At 44.6% G+C, this 22,802-nt stretch overlaps 2 protein-coding genes across 9 annotated transcripts in view; one reads left to right on the plus strand and one right to left on the minus strand.

Moving 5' to 3' along the window:
• Positions 1-19,565, plus strand: Snrk (SNF related kinase). Of its 2 annotated transcripts, none has more exons than XM_018026751.2 (8): positions 1-1,266; positions 11,110-11,313; positions 12,114-12,266; positions 13,059-13,305; positions 13,520-13,871; positions 13,956-14,084; positions 14,283-14,388; positions 14,475-19,565. In XM_018026751.2, the coding sequence occupies exons 2-8, from the start codon at positions 11,119-11,121 to the stop codon at positions 16,554-16,556; spliced, it is 3,264 nt and encodes a 1,087-aa protein (XP_017882240.1). In that variant the 5' UTR covers positions 1-1,266; positions 11,110-11,118; the 3' UTR covers positions 16,557-19,565. The 2 variants fall into 2 exon arrangements, with proteins under 2 accessions (XP_017882240.1, XP_026670250.1); XM_026814449.1 differs by lacking the exon at positions 1-1,266 and adding an exon at positions 5,380-6,292.
• A 1,601-nt stretch (positions 19,566-21,166) lies between these two features.
• The window catches only part of LOC108626037 (choline transporter-like protein 1), a 35,018-nt gene continuing 33,382 nt past the window's right edge, over positions 21,167-22,802 (minus strand). For 6 of the 7 annotated variants that reach the window (XM_026814625.1, XM_026814629.1, XM_026814631.1 and 3 more), the window contains 3 exons: positions 22,680-22,772; positions 22,507-22,599; positions 21,167-22,426 (listed from right to left, as the gene is read on the minus strand). In XM_026814625.1, the coding sequence (XP_026670426.1) occupies positions 22,358-22,426; positions 22,507-22,599; positions 22,680-22,772 (255 nt within the window). In that variant the 3' untranslated portion in view covers positions 21,167-22,357. The remainder of the gene's footprint in view (positions 22,427-22,506; positions 22,600-22,679; positions 22,773-22,802) is intronic. The other variant, XM_026814626.1, reaches the window with a different exon arrangement.

Below are 22,802 nucleotides of genomic sequence, written 5' to 3' on the forward strand. Positions count from 1 at the left end.
ACTTGAAGTTAGTTGCTACAGGATCTTTGAGAGTCTGTCTCTCGTACAATAACATTATTTGAACAAAAAAGTAACAAGCAGCATAGAAGACGTTGTTTTATTCTCTGTTCATACAAGTGTACAAGGTTCATCTAACCAACGTGTTATGTAAAATGTATGTGGCTATTTCGCGTATGCAGAAGTAGTCACAGCGAACGTGTCGATGTACTTCGGCTGCCAGTAGGTGGCGTTAGGAGTAGGCGTGCGTGGTCGCGCGACACGTTCGTTATTCGTTAGCTCCGAGTCCGGTGAGTACGTTCTCTCAGCTTTCCCGTCGTATCACGGTGTCGCGAGCGCGTCTGTCGTCGACGCTCGCGGTGTCCGTCGATTTAATCTAATCTGCATTGGGGAAAATTCAATTCTGCGTGCGCCAGTACCAGCCGCGAGTGTTGTGTTTCGCGGAGCGTGCGTGGCGTGCAACGAGTAATCGTCAAAGGATCGGGCCGGGTTTTCGGGGCGAGAGAACGGCCAGTTAGTCGGTCGGGTGCGAGAGACGAGCGAGGCACACGGGTGCATATAGACAGAGAAGGAGGAAACAGTGCACGAGCGAGGCACGCAGTAGTACGCGGAACCGAGCGAGACAGAGGACGGAACGAAATAGCGAAAGAGAGAAGAGGCTAGAAGTGTGTCGGGCCAGTACATCGAGGACCGTAGCTGGGAAATCTTGGTTTTCCTCTTCGTGCGGCCGGATCGAAGGGCGCGCGGGTGTGGACGGAGTTGCCGAAAGGAGAAACCCGCGGTGGAACGGTCGCAAATAAGTAGGAAACGTTACGAGCCATCCACAAGGAAGGGTGTATGTACGAGGCGTGTATCTCGCGCGAGGGAGGAGGCATTGTGTCCACCGAACGAGAGTGCGAGAAAGAGACGGTGCGCGGTGCCGTGTAAACATACACATCCGATCGCCGTGAGTGCGTACGCGAGTGGCAATCAGCGACGACTTAACGGCCGTCGCCGTCGACGTCGTCGTCGGGGAGGATCATCGAGATCGCTGAAGCTGTGTCGTCGGCATCTCCTCGTGTTCGACGAGGAGAAGACGTTGATCGCGTCCGTGGTGTAAGCGTGGAAAAAATCGGTGGAAGTTAACGGCTCCGGGTGCCGTGCGTCGTGTGTGTATCAATCGCCGCGGTGTGTTTGACACGCGTATGAACCTTCATCACAAATGACAGTCTACCGGACGAGAAGGGAAGTCGAGTGCTGGCTGGATTCGTCTGTCTAGCGGGCAAAGCGGTATGTGTAATTTTATTCAACGGTACATTTTAGTGGACTCTTCTGTAAAAATGGCTCCTGACGCCTCTTCTTGTCTTCCTACATGTATACGTGTATTATACATATATACGTATACATCGCTCACTCCCACTATCTCGGTTCTCGTCCGTACCCTAATTTCTCAGTGATTCTCCAAATAATTATTTACTTATTCATTGTTATATCAAAACTTAATAGGGAGTTACAGATATTTTTATCTCAGATATTGCCAAGTAAATGTCATGGATTACGGACTTGACAATTATTAATTGCCTCTGTTTTAAAAGATCGTCTTCGTCATCTCAGATATTCTATTTTATAAGCAGCGTACCGGAAGTTCGATACCGTGCGATGCGCACAACTCGAGTGCATATGACTCGAAACATTCATGGTATCATTTAAGAAGATGCATTCTTCGTAGACATTTTTCATATTATGTAAACATTGCAATAGACATTTCTTTAATATTTTGTTTATTTTTCTTCATATTCGCTGCTAGTACAATATTTCTATAAACGCATAAAATCCGCTGTCTGTTCATTAACAAACAGTCACGATCTACTCTGAACGCGATATAACAGCAGATCGCGTAAGTAGTAGTAAGTACTTGCCGAACAAGTTACATTTTAAGAAAAAATACTTTCACATTCTTCGTAAGTCTACATTCCGCCGTATCCATTTCCTACCGGTACTTAGCTCGACTCGACCTTGAAACGTCAGCGTTAAACAAATAGGCTGTAAACTTTCAAATGTTTCCTGTAAAATGCGTGTCACGTGTTTCACTTTATCCGTCCACCAATCGCGTTACACAATTCGATGGATCTATGCCGGATGACATAGATCACGATCTCCTCCTTTCTTCAATGTAACAGAATTTCTAAAAAAAAAAAGAGAGAACTGATATATGTACACATACATCACAGACGCCTGTTTAGTATACTCGTGAAAGTATTTTGCTCCGCTTTGCAGAAACTAGTGCAAAGTTGCTAGTAGAGAAGCGGATCAAAAAGTTGTATTCTATTTCTCCTCTAAGCTCAGCTATAATCATTTAGCGATGATCTGTGAATTAAGATAGTCGTCGCTCTATGATAAAATTTGCAAGTTTTTACTGACTTCTCAAATACAAAATGGTCAATCGATCGTCGGTTTTACATTCGTATTCTTTTGATACCTATATTAATTTTCAATACTTCTGACTTAGGCAACGACTAACTTTTGTATAATATGCTGAAAGATGTTTTATTGAAATAAGACTATCAACTTCGACGTTGCATAAAATTGATGCGGGAGTGCTTTCTGATCTTGTTCTTAAAGAAGACGAGGGTCGCTCTTGTTACCAACTCCTCATTGATGATCCGGATTAAATAGGACGCGCTCAAAAAGTGGTCCGAGGAAGGAGAAGTAGTGGGAGAGAAAGAATCGCGAGGCCGCCGATATTATCGGCAGGTTAACGAACCGGGAGCTCTCTGAAATGTTAATGTCTTATTACGTCACGTTCGTTTACCGTGGTCAGAGAAAGGGGTGAAAGAGACGAAAGGAAAGGGAGGAGAAAAGAGTACGGGACGACTAAAAATGGCGTGGCGTGGTATACCATCGTCTCACGGATACAGATTACAGAATCTCTCTTCTACTTGAATCCTTCTTCTTCTTCTTCTTCTTCTTCTTCTTCTTCTTCTTCTTCTTCTTCTTCTTCTTCTTCTTCTTCCTCCTCCGATGTTTCAACGTCATCTCTCTTTCCCCGGATATTGTGGAATGCACGCATGCACTTCGTCGCATTGCACCCGTGAAATTGTCTCGCTCTCGAGCGTCGTGGTCGCGAGCGAAGAAACATTCTAATCGTTCTTAATTGTTCTCGCCTCGAGTAACTCGCAGACAATAGGAATAGAGGTATTGTGTATCAGTAAACGACTAAGGCCCGAATTTATAGTCGTTCCTCAGCTTTCAGTTCTCAACTGCTTCTTGCATATCTATGCGTTTCGTGATACACGATTGATGAAAGTCGAGAATATATTTTTAAACGTTTTATTTCATTATTCATTAACACTTTTTAAAATTTTATTGAGTCTACCACAATGACCGAAGACACTGAACATGTGGGTTTATGTTGTCCGAAACAAAATATTTAAATATATCCTCGATTTTCATCAATCCTGTATCACGGAACACCTAGATATGCAAATAAGTTGAGAACTGAGAAACGACTATAAATTTGGGCCTTAACGTTTCCGCGAAGGACTTTCGAAATCCTCTACGATATGATACTAATCTACGGTTACCATATTTTCCTTTTGTCAAAAAAGAATGAAATGATATTTGGTAAAAAAAGATAAGGACGCATTCTTATAAGTAAATCAGCAGTTTATAAAGTTTTACACATTTGAACAGGAAACGACATAGACCTCATTTTTCGTTATTACTTATGAATATTCTAATTACAACATCTCGGAAGTAAGTCTGTTAATTTAGCCTCACCGCTAAGAACGTGTATGTGTACATATGTTTGCGATTTCACGGTATGTAGGTATAACTCCGTCCGGCATTTTCCGCGTGTCAAAGACTCGAGGAATCCTGGTAACGGGATGCGAGCACTACCTGTTACGCACCCACGGTGATGCGTTTACACTATGCATTACCATAGGTTATCGCCTCTCAAAATCGTGGATACGACGCAGGCTTCTTGTATAAGCATGCACTTACGGCGAGCGCCGTTCTCCTCCCACATTTTTCACGCGACTGTGAAAACAATTTTCGCGAAATAACGATTCTGTTGTGCAATCCGTGTTCTTCCCGTTTTTGCATCCTTCACTTCGCTATTGGAAAGCGTGACCAGTACAGCGAGATTAATGAACTTTGATAATAAAAACATCATTGGGGAATGAAAACTAATTGGGATAAAAAGAAGGACGTTTTTGAAAGTAGGCTGTATTCGAATGAAAATGTGCATTAAATATTTGAAACTATGTGTAGGAAAGTGTATGATATCCTATACTCGTGCTTTCAAATATTATCAATTCGTGTAACGCGGAGCATCTGGTTATCTTTAATAATCGACGATGACTCCTGTTTTGCTGTATAAGGAGATAGTAACGTTGCGTTATCTGATGATATCGCGAGCGATGCACAACCGGTGATAAAAGAGAGGCTTCGGGAAAAGTTGCAACTTTCACGGTACGGCATAGATTATCGCCTGCGAGAAACCGGACGACTGACTGATTAATTCACTCCTGTTGCATTAAACAGTAAATGTAGATAGCACGTACGTCGTCTAACGTGTAATTCATTGACACAGGTGGACGTGCCGAGTCGTTGGCATTTCAGATATCGATAGAGATTCAAATTCATAGGAAGATCTGACGAGGAACCTGTCCCGATCATGAGAAAAACTCTCGTGCTGACCCGGGATTTTCATGTTCTCTCGTATCTTCTAATGTTAACGAGTTTCATCGACGAAACTTGTTTCCCCTGAAGGGATTACGGACTAATGTAATTTTTTCCTCGAGTGTCCGGCGAATCGCTCTGTAGGTCTGTAGTCCGTTTGCACGACTTCTGACTAATCGAGGATCCTGGAAATCAGTTTATCGTACCCCCGCGAAATGCGATCTTGCCTCGTTTAAGTCGCAGCCTCGTGATGGGGTCTTCTATTTTTAATTGATGTCACAACCTATGCAGGGTGATTCTGCATAAAAATAAATCCTACTCGACTTACTTTCATTCTGTAGCATCATCCGTATGAATGATTCACGAATCGTACAAAATTCACTGATTCATCCATTGAATATTCAGTCTTCGATATTTTCAAATTCGGGTAGGAGGCGTGTTTATCATTCTACCGATGCGTATCCCGGCGAAACGGTATCGCCGGCTGTAATAGCATTCCGTAGATTTCTCCGTGGAAGCGTAAATACCGCGTCCTTGCGGTGAAGTTGTCTTCGAATCCTAATTGAATTACTTTGGATAATCCTACGTGCGATTCTGCCAGCATGGTCGGATTAAACATCTCCGTTGCCACGTATTTAAATCCAATTTACCCATCTTTGTGTTTCTACCTTTCCGCCGCGTCAGTACATTATAACATAATTGTATACCAATTTAACGAGTTTCCTTTACAATGCATAAAAATGATGTGTCAATGGCTGAGAATCGATAGAGTAAATCGACTGCATTCCACGATTTTTTCTGATTTGCAATCACGAAGCCAGGTCTGCGGTTTCGCTTGCGAACCAGTATTTGCCCAGCAGGTCCGAATATTAATGGAAGTCGCCGTACGTAGATATACATATATTAAAGCAAACGACTACCTCGTTCCACAATTTACTACGAGAACATAAAACCATGGCCTACTTCCGATTTTTTTCTCTTCTAATCACCTGTGCGCGCCTGTTGATCCTGCTTACCCTATAGATACGAAGTCCATTCGAGCATGTTGACTTAGTTTGTTCCAAACCAACTACTTCAATAGCTTTTACTCCAGTTCTGTAGTTACTGTTTGCTAATTTTGACTGACGATCGTACGAGGGTTTCATTCTTTGGTACCGACAAGATTCCAAACAATTTTCAATAGTTCGGATTTCAGCAGGAATTATCTTAATCGTCGAGATAAGCGTCCGATCGCTGAGGAATCTTCACGATTTGTCACTTCCCATCTATGCAACGTTGTCGAGCCTGATAACACGATTACCGTCGCGTCGAGGTCGTCCCCGGCGCGCGGTATCCGATGGGTCACCGTACAAGTTTTATCTTCGGGTTTGATAGGCGTTCCACGCGACTCATTACACTCGGCGCTGAACGGAACCAGGTCAACGGGCGGGCCGACGGAGATACGAGTCGCGCGCAGGTGGATGCCGAAGCGGAGCCCGAACGTAAGGTTGTTATCGGGAAAATGTCAAGTCCAATCAGTCGTGGTGAGAGATATTTCGACGAATCGACGTATTGTTGGGTTTTTTAGCCTCGCTGGTTGAAACGCTTCTTCAAAGTTGATCGCGCGCACAGCATCCGTTCAGTGATACGTGTACGTATTCTCGTACAAAGCCCAGTTCCGGAATATCGGCCGCTCGATAGGTAACCACTGATGAACGTGATAAAATTAACTAGACACGCGGTAGTAGCAAGCTCCATAAGATACCCTTCGGTGGCCCGAAATAGGGGGGGGGGGGAATTGATTTTAAAGGGGGCACGCTTGATCTTGTTTCACTGGCACTGCTAATGCACGTCCGTTCATATGACGTAATGACGGCGCTATAAGCTCTTTTTCTACGGTCTGTTTATGTTATTATTTGCTGAATTATCGATTAGTAGAAAAGAGTAGCTGGATTCGGTGAGCGAACGGACTTGAACCGTTGGACCAGACTTTTCGTCAATTGTGGATTAATTATAGTATCGTTTCGATAAAGGTTTCTGGGTCAACTGAATTATTTCTGTCGCTAAAAATGTAGACCGTATGGGCTCTATTTATTCAACAGACGTCGCAAGGCGGAACAATAGATCGAATCGGTCAAATTAATCGATTAATTAAAAATGTTTGTCGGACGCTCGAGAATCTTTTTACGCAGACCGTTGCCGTTCTAATCGGAGCGAGAAACGCCGTGCCTATTGTGCTCGGCGGTGCGGTAGAAATACACGTGGTGGCAAAGTAACTCGACCAAAAATAATGGTCGACTAACTTTGTAACCTAGGCTGGCCTCAAGAAGAGTCGCAGACCTAACTCCATGCCCGCTTTTCTTAGAACCGGCACTTTTGTCTGCCCGCGAGAGCCCGATTTGACAATGCGAGGAAGTTTTCTGGCACACGTGTGTGCATTCACCGCTGTCACTCGTTCCGGCGAAGAATTTCTCCTACTTTATCTCGAGGCCAGTGCTCGCTCAAAAATTTTCTTAACTGATAACTCGTGGCTGAAGTTTGTCTCGACTTTTGAACAAATATTCGACGTAAAATAAACGCCCCAGTTTCTGTCCACTTGCTTCTTCTTCTTCTTCTTCTATGATCTTAAGTAGAAATTGGGATATTCACTGTACTTGAAGTTAACGAGGTTAAATTCATTTCCTCTTCGAACTTGGTAGAACGAGACTGTGTAATTGTCGAGATAAAATTGTAAGGAATATTTAATTTCAATTCGATGTGCTTACACGTTTTAATTTCAGTTGTATATACGATAAGAATGTGTGTTTCAGTCAGCCTGATACTTAATTTAAGAACGCCGGCATCGTCGAATTAATATAATTAATCGTCGGTTACGTAAAGTCAGTACCGTAATACGGTGTGCAGTAAGAATCTCGACCATCGGGCAATTCTCTCTTTACGTCATTTATTCAGCGAACGAGTAAACAAGCTTGTTAAATCTAGAATCGATGAACTACGAACAGACGTGACTGTGGGGAAAAATAAATTCACTTGTTACACGGACTTGCACGTTCGTGCGTCTATTATATAAGGTGCACGTTAAGGATTATGGAACCGTATCGTTGCGTTACGAAAGGCTCATAACAATACTCTATCGAGCATTACCGAGTTCGTAGGAGTACAATAAGGCAGGTACAGCTTGGGACAATGATTCACGACCGGTTTCTTATTGAAACGTCAGAATCACGTCAAAATCCAGCCACGTCGAGCATTGAAAAAAACGAGGCATGGGGTTTATTACTATTTTCGAGTCTGATCCCCATCGAGGGTCGAAAATCATCGTAATCGACCTGTACCTTAAATATCCTCTTTGATCGTTACGAATTCTCGATCCATTCACTTTTAACCAGCGTTGCGAAAGCGCAGAAAACGCTCTATCAAACGTTTCCGAGTTCATAGAAGCAGTTAGCTTGTTTTGTTTGATTGTTGCCGATCGCGTATATTCTGCACGCGTTGGCCGTTTAATTTTAACCGGCGCGTACTCGTCTTTGTCCGTTCCTTTCATACTTCCGTGCGCCTCAAAGAAAATGTATTTTCGCATCCGTTCCGTTCTCGACGGTACGTAGCATACCCGCATAGCGGTGAATGAGTTCCTGGCCATGTATCATCTCCGCATTGACGCGTGTAGTATGCGAAACGTACAGTCCTGACGTAAACAGGTTTCTTAGCCCGTTGACTCGAAAAGAAACCGGAACCGGCGTGACGTCCGTGCGCCTGCTGACCGACTGGCAAACGACAAATATTCATGACTGATCGTCTTTTGTATCAGGTGACAGGGGCGTATTCAGTGTCGTGAACGTTCACAGGTCAGTGATTTTTATAGCACTGATCTAGGATAATTAAACACAAAGTGCATCGTATGGTATACTCGGTTTACAGCTGCTCGCCTCGCTAAAATAGTTATCGCTCTACCATGTCAGTGGAGATGAGGCTTAAAAATGAATGGTTATAAATATAAGATTTTTTCTGTATTAAAAATCCACGTAAGTATTTTCGAAAACAATTATACACTCGTTGAAGCTGAACGTTGCATCCATCGAGCTTCTCATAGTCGACGTGACAAATGGTAGAACTTACTACTTAACGTTTAGAATAATAGAATTCTGTAACTAGGTGGTCAATAATCTCAAAAAGGATCTATAGCCGGTATTCAGAGGCGTTGCTTATTTTTAAGATCGTCTTAAACATTTTCTATCACTGTCTATCTTGATTTAGACAACAGTTATCTTAATCGGACTGTTCTCTGTCTACAAGTTGAATTGTTAAAACTGGATTATATTTTATATTTTCATCTGCAGATATATGTATAGTGAAATGTACGTTGTCCTGAATAGAAATGTTATTCATATTCTACTAGCCTCAACGTTGTCTGTTATATTCATTATGCACGAATACATATTTCATGTTGCTCGAATTCATTCGTACAGTTCATGTAGCGCGTATCGCGTTATAGTCCATGCCGAAATGTTGCAACGGAATCGTTATGTAAATCTCGATTATTGTATTAATTATAACTCATGCGCGCGAGTGTCCAGAAATAAGCGAAAAAAAGCGGAAGTGTTACGAGACAAAAGCTACGAATGCGAAAATATTATTCAAGGCCGTTCCCTCGATATTTCAGGATTGTATTATCTATCTTTGACTCTCGCAAAATAAATACGACTAGGCTGCGAGTTTTTGTGCGAAATAAAACTTGCAGAGTATCAATTTAAGAAATGATATCTAGTAAGAATATCCTTCAATCGCCAGAGTATGCATTTTGCTGTTGACACTTTATGCACTTTTCTTCACTATGTGTACTCTTTACGCTTTTTACGTAATCAATTCTGCCATAAATGCATAAAGCCGCATGCGACGTAACGTAAGAATGGCGCCTCGATCTCGTTTGAAATGTATTGGACTTGGAGAATTTTTACTGGGGGTAGCGCATCGTTTGTTTGATTTATTAACGATTCAATTTGGACGCAAGTGCGGCCATTACAACTCGAAATCGGGGTCTGGTGCATTCGCATCGAGCTATAAATTATTCACAACCTCTTTTCGTCGAGCCAGTGGTGGCCCCTCGACGTCTACGACAAACGAACGATAAGAAAGCAATTTCGCGTGCAACTGAAACAATCGACGCGGCCACGGATCGTAAATTGCGATCGGATACGTGACCACTTTCCATCGAGAGCAGCCCTTCGCCAATCTGCTGAAAACACTCGTCTCTCGTTTTTGTTTCATTCCGCCGATCGATCGATCGACGGGACCCACTTAATTATTACTTCTACCCCCCGGCTAAAAATAATCGGCGACCCTCTTTCCCGATCCTGCAAAAAACCCGTTGCAGCGGAAAGCGGTCGACCGGCGCGGAGAGCGGGTCGATCGATTTTGCCGCGCCGTACCTCGAACTCCGTTTTCGGCGTTCCGGAAGAGACGCCGGAAGTGTCGGACTCGTTTATCCTTATACGAAGTCGCAGCGGCGGCCACTCCCATAAAGAAGCGGTGCAAAAGTGAGAGTACAGCGTGACAGTGTGTACTTACGCGCGCGTCAACGAGTCGTTCCGGTAGGCGTAGAAATTCATTTCCCGTGTTTGGCGGACAATCGGCTCCGTTCTTGCTCGCGGATGTGCGATGTTCGCACTTGCACGCGCCACGTGCGTATCATTATCACGCTCGCGGTGTTTGAATTGATTCGCCGGACAACGATTTCAACTCGCCCAATTTGTTGGACAGGAAAACGTCCTGTAAACGATGGTAATTGTTTATTGTATGTATTTGGGTTCGAATAGAAAGCTGCGGAACGGTGAAGGGAATTTATGGTTGCGTCAAAGATACGGACAGCTTGGGACAATAAGTAGTTTCTTTAAACCGCTGGACACGTTTAGAGAAAGATCCTAGAGATTCGATTTGACTTTTGAAGTAAAGACGGACAAGCAGACCATTTCATTTGCCATAACCGCTTAAAAGAGTATCGAAACTTGACTAGTTTTTAAATATTGGAATAGAGGGTTTATTCAATAAATACTCAGTAAATTTCATATAAATGACTCGGAAGGACATTTTAATACCTCGACACTCTGAACGTCGTATGGAAAATTGTCGCTTTATTTTCTTCTAACTTTCTGAAGTTGGAGGGAGAACCGTACGGTTCAAAGCTTTGCAGAGTTTCTTTTTAAAGATTCCATTACCCCATTGATTTTTTATTAATGAAATTACTCTGTCCATTCTGGAGTTTCGCGACCAGTCGATCGTGTGCGAAATATAGACCTTTAACATTAAAGAAAAAATTCTAAAAATATTCACGAAATGCGTAATACCGCGCACGGTGCCAGCGGGAGGCAGATGCTTTTCAGCAAGAAGTTTTCACCTTCGTTGAAACGGGACAAGTTTCACCGCAGCACGAGTCGGTCGGCGACCATTCACGGTTTGTTTTCACCGTTTCAGCGACACGAGATGCATCGGAGGGTGGGCTACAGCAATTACGATGGGAAGATCGCCGGCCTGTACGACCTGGAGGAGACACTCGGCCGCGGTCACTTCGCCGTGGTGAAGCTGGCCCGACATGTTTTCACCGGCGAAAAGGTCGCAGTAAAGGTCATCGACAAGAGTAAACTCGACGAGGTCTCGAGAGCGCACCTCTTTCAAGAGGTGAGCATACGCGTTCGCGACCCCCGTACATTTTTTCTCGTCTCGAAGGCGACTGCGTATCCCTCATTCCATTGTTCCTGTCCCTCCCGTGCGCTGCGTGAATGGGAGTACGTCGGACACAAAGCTGCCCGAGAAGGAAAATGGAAACGCGTTCTAATCTCTTCCTTCCTTCCGTTTGCTCGCTCAATAACACCGCCGTGTGCACGGCTCCTCGTATCGCGTTCCACCACGGGATTTTTACTGCGATCTCGCGAGTCTTTCAGACCACTGCTTCCCCTGTCTGATGACGTTCGAGGGGTTCAAGCCGCTGTCGTACGTTTCCCAGACGAACCTCGCCGCTGTCCTTAAAACATCCACGCTCGTTGGAATTGAAATTCCTCGATCGTAGATCGATTTACGTCTCAATCGAAGGATTTCAATCTGTGAAATTCGGTCCACCGTGATTCTGCCATTTATCCATCGGACGAATCAATCGTAATCAGTTTGAAAAGCTCGACAATTGCTGAACGCCCGAGCGGAAGCTCTGCCGCACGGCTCTCCGAGCTGTTGCAGCTGCTTCCTACGATCTCCAGCGTTCCGCGACATTCAGTATTAAATATTAATGACCGATTGCGTAAGATCCGCTCGACGGAATCGCGTAGGAAAGATCTGCGATCCCGCTTCGAACTTGTGGATCTCGTTAAGGTCAACGAGATAATGACGCAAGGGAGAAGGGGGGGAGAGACAGGGTTCGTTGACCAGTCGGCATCAATCGTTTTGCACTACTATAACCGACCTTCCCCTTTTGTCTTCCCTCGCAGGTGAGATGCATGAAGCTGGTGCAGCATCCGAACGTGGTTCGGCTCTACGAGGTGATAGACACCCAGACAAAGCTCTATTTGATCCTGGAGCTCGGCGATGGCGGCGATCTCTACGATTACATCATGCGACACGACAGCGGTCTAAGCGAGGAGGCATGTACTTACTTATTATACGTATTACGTACATGTATATCGTTTCAATTTATTGCACGTAACGAGCCTTGTTCTCCGGAGAAAATGAAGTCATTTTACGCGTTCGGTTCGTGCGGCAACTGTTACTCAATCCACTTTGCGACACTTTTTGCCGTTCTCGGTTCTTTTGATGTCGAATAATGAATTCGAATTTTGTGCCCCTCCGTTTTTTAGAGCATAGTTTTAAATTTATTAACCGATTTTGTATGTCAAGTTCGTAGAAAAATGCAGCTTGAAAATATAGAATGAAACTTCGCAAGGCCCCGGGTCGCGCGAATTGGTCCTTAAATAATGACAAAGCGTTCAAATTTTAAGTGGCTTTTACAAGTGTTTTTTTTATTCTATTTAGCGCATTTCATCAGTCATTAATGGGAAACAGCGCGCGCTATTCAGTCATTACGTGTCCCAGATTTGTTATCACTTTACCCATAACTGTATCTCTGATTCTATTACTAAGAATTATAGAATCGATTAAAATCACTGGCTTCTGAATCATCAACGGGAGTTACTCATTGCCAGCCAGTCAATGGAATGAAAACATGTACAGTACAACCATGCGAAGGGATTCTCGCAGGAACACGACGATTTGTTCGATTCATTCGGTTCATTCAATCGCGGTTGAGTTGCGTTCAATTGAACTGGAAACAGTGGACGCGATAGTCCTTTCGTCGCGATTGATGAAACACCAAGGCCGCGCGCGACGGCCTTTTTGCTCGACGTTCTCTCTTTGACGGGGTTTTTAATCGATCGCAGGTGGCCAGAACGTACTTCCGGCAAATAGTTCGAGCCATATCGTATTGCCATCGGTTGCACGTGGTGCACAGGGACCTGAAACCCGAGAATGTGGTGTTCTTCGAGAAACTCGGCACCGTCAAGCTCACCGATTTCGGATTTAGCAATAGATTCTATCCTGGTCAGAAGCTCGAGACTTCCTGCGGTTCCCTAGCGTATTCGGCGCCGGAAATTCTACTTGGCGATAGTTACGACGCGCCTGCTGTCGGTACGTACCGCATAGTTCATTCATTTTTTGTTTCACATAGCTCGAGGACTTAATTAAAAAGTTTCGGCTACTTCGCTGACCTGTATTACTCGGGAAAGAAAATCACACGTTGACCTATCTACGCATTCCGCTCTGCATTCTTTATCAAGCTAAACGCGGCTATTATCCACGCCGTAAATGGGTGTTAGTAATTTTTCCTGTTCGCGTTTTTCAGATGTTTGGTCGCTAGGTGTCATTTTGTATATGCTAGTATGCGGTCAAGCGCCTTTCCAAGAGGCGAACGACAGCGAGACCTTGACGATGATCATGGATTGCAAATATTCGATCCCGCCGCACGTGTCCGACGGCTGCAAGCGTTTGATCGCGAGGATGCTGGTCAGGGAACCTGAAGGTAGAGCCTCCCTCGAAGAAATACGTGCTGACGCTTGGCTAGCCATCGGGACCGATTCGGACCCGGTTGAAGCATTGCCGTTGGTCTCGAGGCAACAGGTGTCCGACGACCATCACAATCATATAATCACTAAGATGGTTAACGGGAACATTGCCACCAAAGAAGAAATATTGGAGTAAGCGATTTTGTCCAATAGAAGACAATTGTTCAGCCTTCTTGACAAATGAAACATTTAATAATATGCGTGACCTCGTTGCAGGGCCCTCGACAAGAATGAATACAATCACATAACGGCAACGTATTTCTTGTTGGCGGAGAGGAAGCTGCGAACTTATCGCCAGGAACTGGTGCAGAAGTCTCGACCGGAAATTCTCGAAGTCTCGCCCAGGTATATATTTTATTCTAAATCCGAAGACTTATTTAGGACCCTACAGTCAAATTTCGATACAAACACTTCAGTCATTCTTAAGATTTTTATTAACATACAAACAAACGCTTTTTCTTTATATAAGATCGCCAAGGGACATCGTTTATTTATTATTAGTATAATGAACTATAATAAGGCTCGAACATCGATTATTTTCAGCCGACAAGACGACGCTGCCAGCAATATTCGTGCCGAACAAAACTTGTTGAGTACGATCAATCAGTCGTTATTAAGTGTACCACGGACGCCGGGTGACGTGACTCAGGTATGCATTCTATAATTCGAATGAGAACTGTTTAATGACTGGATGACAGACATAAGAATTTTTTTGCATTGTCGTCATTATTATAGAACGTTCGCACGCGGAAGTGCAGCATCGTCCAGGAGGAAGAGGACGAGGATGACGTGTCTTCGTGTTCCGGGCGCGACGACCGCGGCAGCAATTCCGCACTGAATTCATTCAATCGCCGCGGTTCTCGCTCGGAAGGGAAATTGTCACACATCCTACAAGAACGGCTGTCTCAGCTTCCAGAAAAATCGAGCCACAAGCCAATTCCGTCGCAGCGGATCTCGCAGAAGGATGTCAACGTAATTCCTGTGATCGCCGAGGGCGAGGATCGGCTGAAGTCTAGTCCAATGAGCGGAGCCGGCTGCGGTTCCACGCCGTCCGTCCAGCACAAGGCAACGGTCAGACTTCTAGCGGGCAATCAGCTCGTGGAAAGAGTACCTGAAGCAGCGAGACTCGACGCAATCAGTCAGGAGAATATAAAGAACCGTCTGGACGATGGCTCGCCTCCGAGCTGGTCGAGGAAGGGATCTTCGGAGAACCGGCCGAAATCGGTGTCAGAATGTTTGAAGCCAGTGGGACCTATACCACCGAACAAGTGGAGGATGGGAGCGCAGCACCGGTCGCCCAGTTCGTCGTTAGACTCGTCGACGATTGGATCGCCGAAAATATCTAATTCCAGCATAGCGACCACCACGACGACTATATTAACCGAATCGTCGACAGTGACGATTCCACTGCGACCCTTGACCGGGCTTAACGACAGTATACCGCCTAAGTATAAAACTATGCCATCGCCGGGAAGTACTAGTTCGACGTCCACACCGTTGAACGAAATTCTAGAGGACGCTGATGCGTTGCCAGTATCCGGTAGCGAGAGCGGCAGCTCCAAATGCCGCGTAGTGAGGAGGACGGGGTACGAACAGAGGAAGAGCAAGTTTCACAAGACACGTACGACGTCCTGTTCGAGTTCGGACGCTAGCGACGACGATAGCGAGAGCAGGAAGAAGAGAGCACATAAGTTGAGCACCGCGGGCAAATCGATGCCTTCCAGGCGCGACAGTCACGACGATTCTAGCGATTCTCAGGATCCTGGCGGAAGCGGGGGCGGCGAAGGTGGCGGAGGAGGTGGCGTAGGGAACGGAGAACGGACTACGACGGAGACTCCAACTAGTGAGACGGAAAGGAGAAGCAGCGGGGGTAGCGGCACTAATACCTCTACGACTACCACGACGACCGGCGGCAGGCACAGGTGCTCGGAGAATCAAGTTATATTCGGTAGGAGGCATCGCGCGGGTAGAAGAAGAGCCGGAGAAACGCGATTGAGGGAGAGTCAGTCGTTGAACCGCATCACGGAAGTTCAAGAGGCAGAAGCACCGCCGTCTCACAATCACGGGTCTCGTAATTCCGCGGTTCTAGGAGTCCAAAGTATATCTTCTTCGTCGTCGTCCGTGTCTCAGAGCAGTACGGGCTCGCACGGGGTTTCCCAACCTCTATCCCATGCAGCAGCGACCGTTCAAAAGGCTAAAGGCTTCGGCGCGAGGCTCCTTCAGAGTTGGTCCCTCACCACTGGCAAATCGTTGTCTCAATCGTCGAACAAGCAAAACAATTACAGTCCGAATGGCAGGTGTACCAAGCAGCAGGAATCGCAACGTGACACTTGTCAGAGGATCGAGACGTGCTGCGACGATCGGGAAATGAACGGCGGCTCGGTGAATCAGATACCGTCCAATGACAAAGAGAACCGGAATGGCTCAATGAACAGGAATGATTGTAAGAACAGAAAAATCCGGTTGCTCAGTCGGTATTTTGCGGTGCACAAGAAACTGTGTGTGCCGCTGCCCGGGATTTTCGGTAAAGGGCGGCTTTACAAGGCCCGGTCTTGCGGCAGCATCGCTCGGGATCGTGTCAGTCCTCCGTCGCCGAAATCCATGCTGTTTTGCGCCCCGACGGACGACAAATGGCGAGATCGTCGACAGTGGTGCGATGTCAAGCATCAGCACCGCGGCAGCGACGGGGACATCAATCAGAATCTGGGCCTGTCGCACTTGGTCCAAGAGAGCGTGGTCGGAAAGGGTTGCAGCGGGATGCCCAACGTTTGTCACATTCATTTGGGCGACGCGTCCAAGTGTTGTAGCCTTTGTTGATGAATCCGCGCGACGGCCAGGTCGACGCACAAACGCCGACGGAAGAAGGCATCGTGTGTCGAGAATCGTTGACCTGCAGCCCTTGAAATCACGCGGCCCCGTTCTTTCGTGGTCGGGAAATTGCGCAAACAAGCGCCGAGAGACGCGGTTATCGCGAAGTGCAATCAGTTTCATGGCAATCGTATTCGCGCCGCATACGAAGAAACCGAATAGGATGACGCGAGTCGGGATGGATCTTTTGTACGCGTCGCGCGGTAATCGTTAACGATCGCGACCACTTGACCGATTACGCCGGAGATGCGTCACGACGGTCAATGCATTCAATCAATCACGTCACATGTCCTCTCCATTGGATGCTGTACAAGCACAGAACCTAATCCTGTAACCTTCCGAACGCGCGAGAGAGAAAGTGGGATCGATGCAGGTAAGCGTCGCGACAAGAGGGAAGGAGCGAATCGATAGATCTGTTGCTCTGCAGAAAGTGTATCTAGTCCCTATGAACAAACCTATATTAAATATTGCAGAGTTTATTACTATTAATATTATTATTATCGATATTTTATTATTCTTATTAATATTATTTTTGATCATCATTATTATTATTATCATCATTGTCTCAGTTGATACATCGTAGATAGAAATCGACCTGAATCATACGCGAGTAAGCGATCATTAGAATCTCGTAGTTACGGAGAGTATCCCTCCCTTTTTCCTTTACTTATCTATTTGTCACTATACTATTCCTTCACTTGAACTTGTTCCTTTCATCATTTTGATTGCAAATCATCGTACAATTTTTTTCTCACGTATAACGAACCAGTTGTTCGTGTTAAGCAAACGTGGTCTGTTCGAAACAATAGCGGAACTCATTCGTGACGAAGAAAAGCAGCCGCGATATCGTCTTTACATTTGTGTAACACGTTACTCTAATCGATTAAACTTAACCGATGCGGCCGGTGACTATTGTGGTGCTACACGCAAGGATTCGACGAAGAAGTGACTCGTATTTCTCTTTTCGCGTGACGTCCTAGGAGATGAATAATTTAAGATCTGCAAAACGACCGGATCTACTGAAGTGGATGAAAGTTTAGACGGAAAGAGTTCTTCACGATCTAGTCCTTAATTTATATTTATAGAACTCGCGAGTGCATATGAGCAAAGTAACAAGGAAAACTGTCGTAACTTCTGAGTGGGTACAAGGTGCAAGAAACTCTGTCACTCTCTACTAGAACAAGGATAGGAAGTTCTATATAATACTAATCAGACCAAGGCTCTAGAAATCAAACTCGTTCCCACGGAACTGCGAATGAAGAGTAATTCTCCGTGAACGCTCGATGTTCAGATACCAAAGTGACAATACGAATGCTTACGAATTCTTGAAGCTAAAGAAATCGAATCTCCTAGGACAGGTCGACTGATTTGCGATCGCGCGTTTTCTTCTCGTCGATCGATTCAACGAATCTTCTTCGCTCATTGAAACAATTGACAGCGAGTGTCAGCGCGCTTGCCGGCTAAGTGCACCTCGTTCCTCACTCTCACCCTTGTCTTAATCCTCGAACGTCATCGTCATCGTCGTTGCCCAACGTGCGCGTTCGTCTCGTCGCAAAATGCATAATAAAAACGGAAACACGATACATGACGACGATCGATTGCGACGCCGGGAACAATAATCCATGACAGAACACGCGTTCTTTCTTACGTCGATCGATGGAGCTGAGAAACTGAACAGGATGAAACTCACGGACTTTATGTGGGACTCTTATAAATCGTTTGCTGCGAAGATCGAATGCTGGCCATTCGCCTGAATGTTTCCTGAATCCGATATATATGTATATGCAATCGCTTTTCATCCCTCTCCTCCCCCGTTTTTATATACCTGTCGCCGGAATGGGGTAACAAACGGAATGAAATAAAAATTTTTTATTTTCCTTTTTAATAATACACAGCCGTGTAACATATTTCATATTGTCTTTTTATTTGGCGTAATGGGAGTAAAAGTTTATTGGACGTCTTTGAAAAAGTCGTCCCGGGTGTTGTTTTATGGGTGCATTGATACTAACGACGTACTAATTCTATTTAAGCGGTTGATGTTTCAAAGACAAGAGTTAATAAGTAGTAACGCTGAATAGATGTTTGCTATAGCCGTGAGTCAATGTCTACAATTCTACAGATTCTACATCATCACAGTAGCATAGCACGTTTACAACATTTTGAACATATCTGTAATAAACATTCCTTGGATGCACACAATGTCTTCAGCTATGATACGCTACGAAACTATTGTTGTTGATACATAAAATTGCATTGCTCGGTAAAATGAATGCAGTCGAATTAAATGACAGAATTCGCAACGGCATTTAATATCGGAACAGGGACCAGGTCATCACAGTCCGGAATTCGTCGCAGCGCTTTCTCAATCTATTGTCTAGGATAAAATATTAGAGTAGAGACGATTGTAATAAAATTTACATTTTTACTCGAGATTAGTGTCGGTAAACGAATCCAATATCTGTTCTGTTAGTATCAATGATCGACCCAGGATGAACCGTCGCATCACAAGTTCCTTCCCCGTACGGATTTAAGCAATCCTTCACTTTTCCAAAGCAATATCCAAGAGATTTATGTGGTTATATGAAAATACATGCCCTCGATTCTTGTATGGTTTCCCATCAACGGCGACGTTCCATGTCCCCCAAGTGAACCGAGAATGCTTTTGTACCTAAATGCGTACGACAGGTATACGAATCCACGCGTAGAACTGTACGTACCGAGCCAGAAATGTTTCTAGTGTAACGCAATTTATTTATTATACACCCTGCGGAGAGGAAGGTCGAGCGAGATAGAGTGAGTGCGCGAGAGGAAGATAGACGATCCTTTTCAATCGTGACTGCCGACGATCGTCGACCCCTTTGTCGCTTTTTCCTCTGTTAACCCTCGTGTCGTCGCCACGGGAACGAGATCCTTTGCTTCCTCGACAAAGACTGAGCAAATTGTACAATAAAAAAAAAAGAAATCTCCATTATCGCTTGGATGCCTTGTGTCGTACGATGACGATGACTCGGCGAGACCAAAAAAGGAAGCAACGTGGAAAACGAGAAGACGAATCATACTCGGGACAATTATTGTTCGAACGACTTTGCGTTCTTCGTACATACCGTAGCGTGACACGCTGTCGTGCACCTAAATCCTGGGTGAATTTCTGGTTTAAAAACGTTCGAGTTTTTGCTATTTAGCTGCAGCAATGTGGAATCAAGAGTGACGTGCTTCGTTGCCGGGCATTAATGGGTCGCGGTAGTGAATTCAAAGCTTGACCAATTAACCATCACACACTTTCCTCCTCGAGTCACAATCGTCGGATTATATACTTATCTCCGTTCGGTTCGATTAATTTTTACGCTAGTGCTGAACCTTCGCGAGCGCGTGTCACATTAAATACTGAAACGAATTCCATTGATTGTACGCCTACTGCAGCTGCAAAGTAACCCAAGCGTTACAGATATCTGTGCCGTTCCGCGACAAAACGCGGATGCTGTCTATAATAGATAAGAGATATTTTCATGTTGTACCTAAATGAATCCAATTAGCGACGCGGTCGATCCCAAGGATTGTACAAAAGGAGACGAGAGACAAAAAAAGAGATGAGTCAATAAGGAGGGATCCCGGTCGGAAGAGTCGCGTCGTGAAAGAAACGTCGCTTCATTAAAAGCGTCGTTTCAACGTTAATTCTCGTTACGCTAGTCCAGTCGAAAGAGTTGTCTCGGACAACGCTACGCATATAGAGTACAACGTCCCGCGGTGATTTTTGTATTAAGTGAACGAAGTATACCCCTGCCCTCCCCTTTTTTCCACCGACACTGTAAACACGTATTCGTACACATGTATCTATTAAAAAAGAATATCCCCGTATCTCGGATTTAAATGAGAACGAAAACGCGGAACGATAAAATAGAGTATATATATATATAAATAAATAAATGTAACGGGTATACATGTACACTTGAAAAAGGTCACAAATGTGTTTCATCATTTTCATTGCGATTACCATATATTATCATGTTATATTATATAAATATCGTGACGCGTCAACGTATAGATCCATTTTTGCACGCACCGGCGGCGCCCGCGGCGTGTGCCCGGTGCGCATAATCATCCATGCAATAAACTGTGTGCCCGAAACGAATAAAATGAAAAAGTAACAAGAGTCTCTTCTGACACCATCTCTGCTTTCTCCCATGCCGATTTCCCCCCCTTTCCTTCTTGAGTAAAAAACTAGTCATTCTAAAAGCAAATCTCTCTCTTCTATCTTGTCATTTCAATTTCTTTTCATTTTTAATGAAACAGAACCTTTCGATTGAAGCAAACGCTGAAAAAACCGAGGTTCATTGTTTCGTTAACTTTAAAGTGAAGGAGAGATTTGGCATTCTTTCCTAATTACTGGCCTGTCTCAGGGTAAAGAACGTTAGCAAGGAGGAGCGCGCTCGGAACGATCTATAATAGCGGAGTCGACGGCCTTGAGTGACCAACATTTTTAGCCTAGTCGATACAGGATGCTCGGGGAGATGTGAGATGTGTCTCATAAAACTCGAGCTCCCTATTTAATACGACGAGCGTTACACAAAATACAAGTTTTTATTAAATATATAATACTTGGTATATATCATCCCTAGCGCGAGTTAAAGCTGTAAACACATTTCTATCGTTGTACTCTGTCGCGAACGATCGATCATCGCAGAAGTCAGGGCGTGCGATGCGACGCGTGTCATCAATGCGTCGTCGGGTAGTTGCGGTTTCGCGTGGAAAAATATATGTATACACGTATGTACATATTGTAGGATACACGCGTCGGTCGACGCGACTGCAATTACATACTCGGACGGTCGTGCCTTAACGTCACCATCATTACGGTTCCGCCTCGCATCATAATCTTTCGATCAATTCTCAGTCTGCTGGCAGCCGTTCAGACAGCTCTTGGCAGCGGGTTTCCACGTCGAACACGCTCCAAGACGTTCCGCTTGCAACATCACCTGCGCCCAGCGCAAACCTCGAAACGCTTCGGTTGAAAACGGTTTTGCAACAAAGACCTCGGAACAGCTGCGAAACTATTGCGGATATTTAACGAAAACGGGAATTACGTTCTAACTCTTTTCAAACGGCAGACCATCCGAACGCTGTTCGTTATTTATAACGATTATAATACAAACAATATAATATATTACCAACGCGAGTAAATGCATAAGAACGATTAGTGGACGTCGTTGAAAGTCAGTACGATCACTTTGTGTAAAAACAATCGATAGTGCGATCGCAAGGAAACCGGAATGTTAACAATAGTTTGTTCGTATATACTACTATATACCGAGCTGGCTGCAAAAGTCGCAGCTGGTATTTATTAATAGCCTGCGTTTCGTGGAACACAAACTTCTTTGATAACGATGGCTCGATCTCATTCGTAATCTAGAAATAACATCGTTCTGTTTGTTCTTCTTTAGGGAAGAACACGGCTTTGTACACGCATACTGCGTTCACTGTTACAAAGTACAGTGTACAGTGTCGCGCGAAAATCGTTCTGTAATCTGTTTTTAATATTACAGTTTTCTTTACGTAATACTGTACGCGTATTTAAAAATTGGTACACAGAAGCCCACAGTGTTTAAAAAAATTCACGTGTTCCACAGCAGGGAGAAACTATTTAACACAATAATGACGTTCATTCGCCAGTCATTTCCGCGTGTCACAATGATCTCGGAGGGATTTTAAAAAGTTCTTTGCAATCATTTTTAACGAGGTTTACAAGACTGCCGTTACGTCTGGGCAGTGGGCGGCTCTTGATTGAGATATCGAAGCGCCTTCTTACTGTTCTCAACGAATTCCTGAAATAAAGAGGAATTTTAATATAAGAAAGTTGTCGTGGAAAATGTATTTATCGACGGGAAGGGGAGAGATCGATTACCATTAACCCGCGACTCATGAAATAAGGTCTGCTTATACCATCGTTCTTCTCGCAGTCTTCGCAGAAGCAAAGGAATATGGTGTCGATGATCATCTGCACATAATTATAAATTATAGATCTCGAAAAATTATTCCTGTCTATTTATGTCTCACGGACACACTCGTAAAAATTACCTCATAGATCGAGATGAAACAATGCGCCACCACGTAAGCGAAGATTGCAGCCAACGTTATCGGTACCCAAGGATATTGAAGTCCTTCCTTCTTCTGAACATATAAACCGATTAACAGACGTAT

The sequence above is a fragment of the Ceratina calcarata genome, unplaced genomic scaffold (genome assembly GCF_001652005.2).
Source record: "Ceratina calcarata isolate Rehan_Ccalc_2016 unplaced genomic scaffold, ASM165200v1 scaffold39.2, whole genome shotgun sequence".
NCBI lineage: Eukaryota > Metazoa > Arthropoda > Insecta > Hymenoptera > Apidae > Ceratina > Ceratina calcarata.

Coding starts and splice junctions, on each gene's coding strand:
- Snrk (XM_018026751.2), top strand. CDS start 11,119: ATGCATCGGAGGGTGGGCTACAGCAATTACGATGGGAAGATCGCCGGC. Junction 13,306..13,519: donor TTACGACGCGCCTGCTGTCG/GTACGTACCGCA, acceptor CGCGTTTTTCAG/ATGTTTGGTCGCTAGGTGTC. Junction 14,389..14,474: donor CGCCGGGTGACGTGACTCAG/GTATGCATTCTA, acceptor TCATTATTATAG/AACGTTCGCACGCGGAAGTG.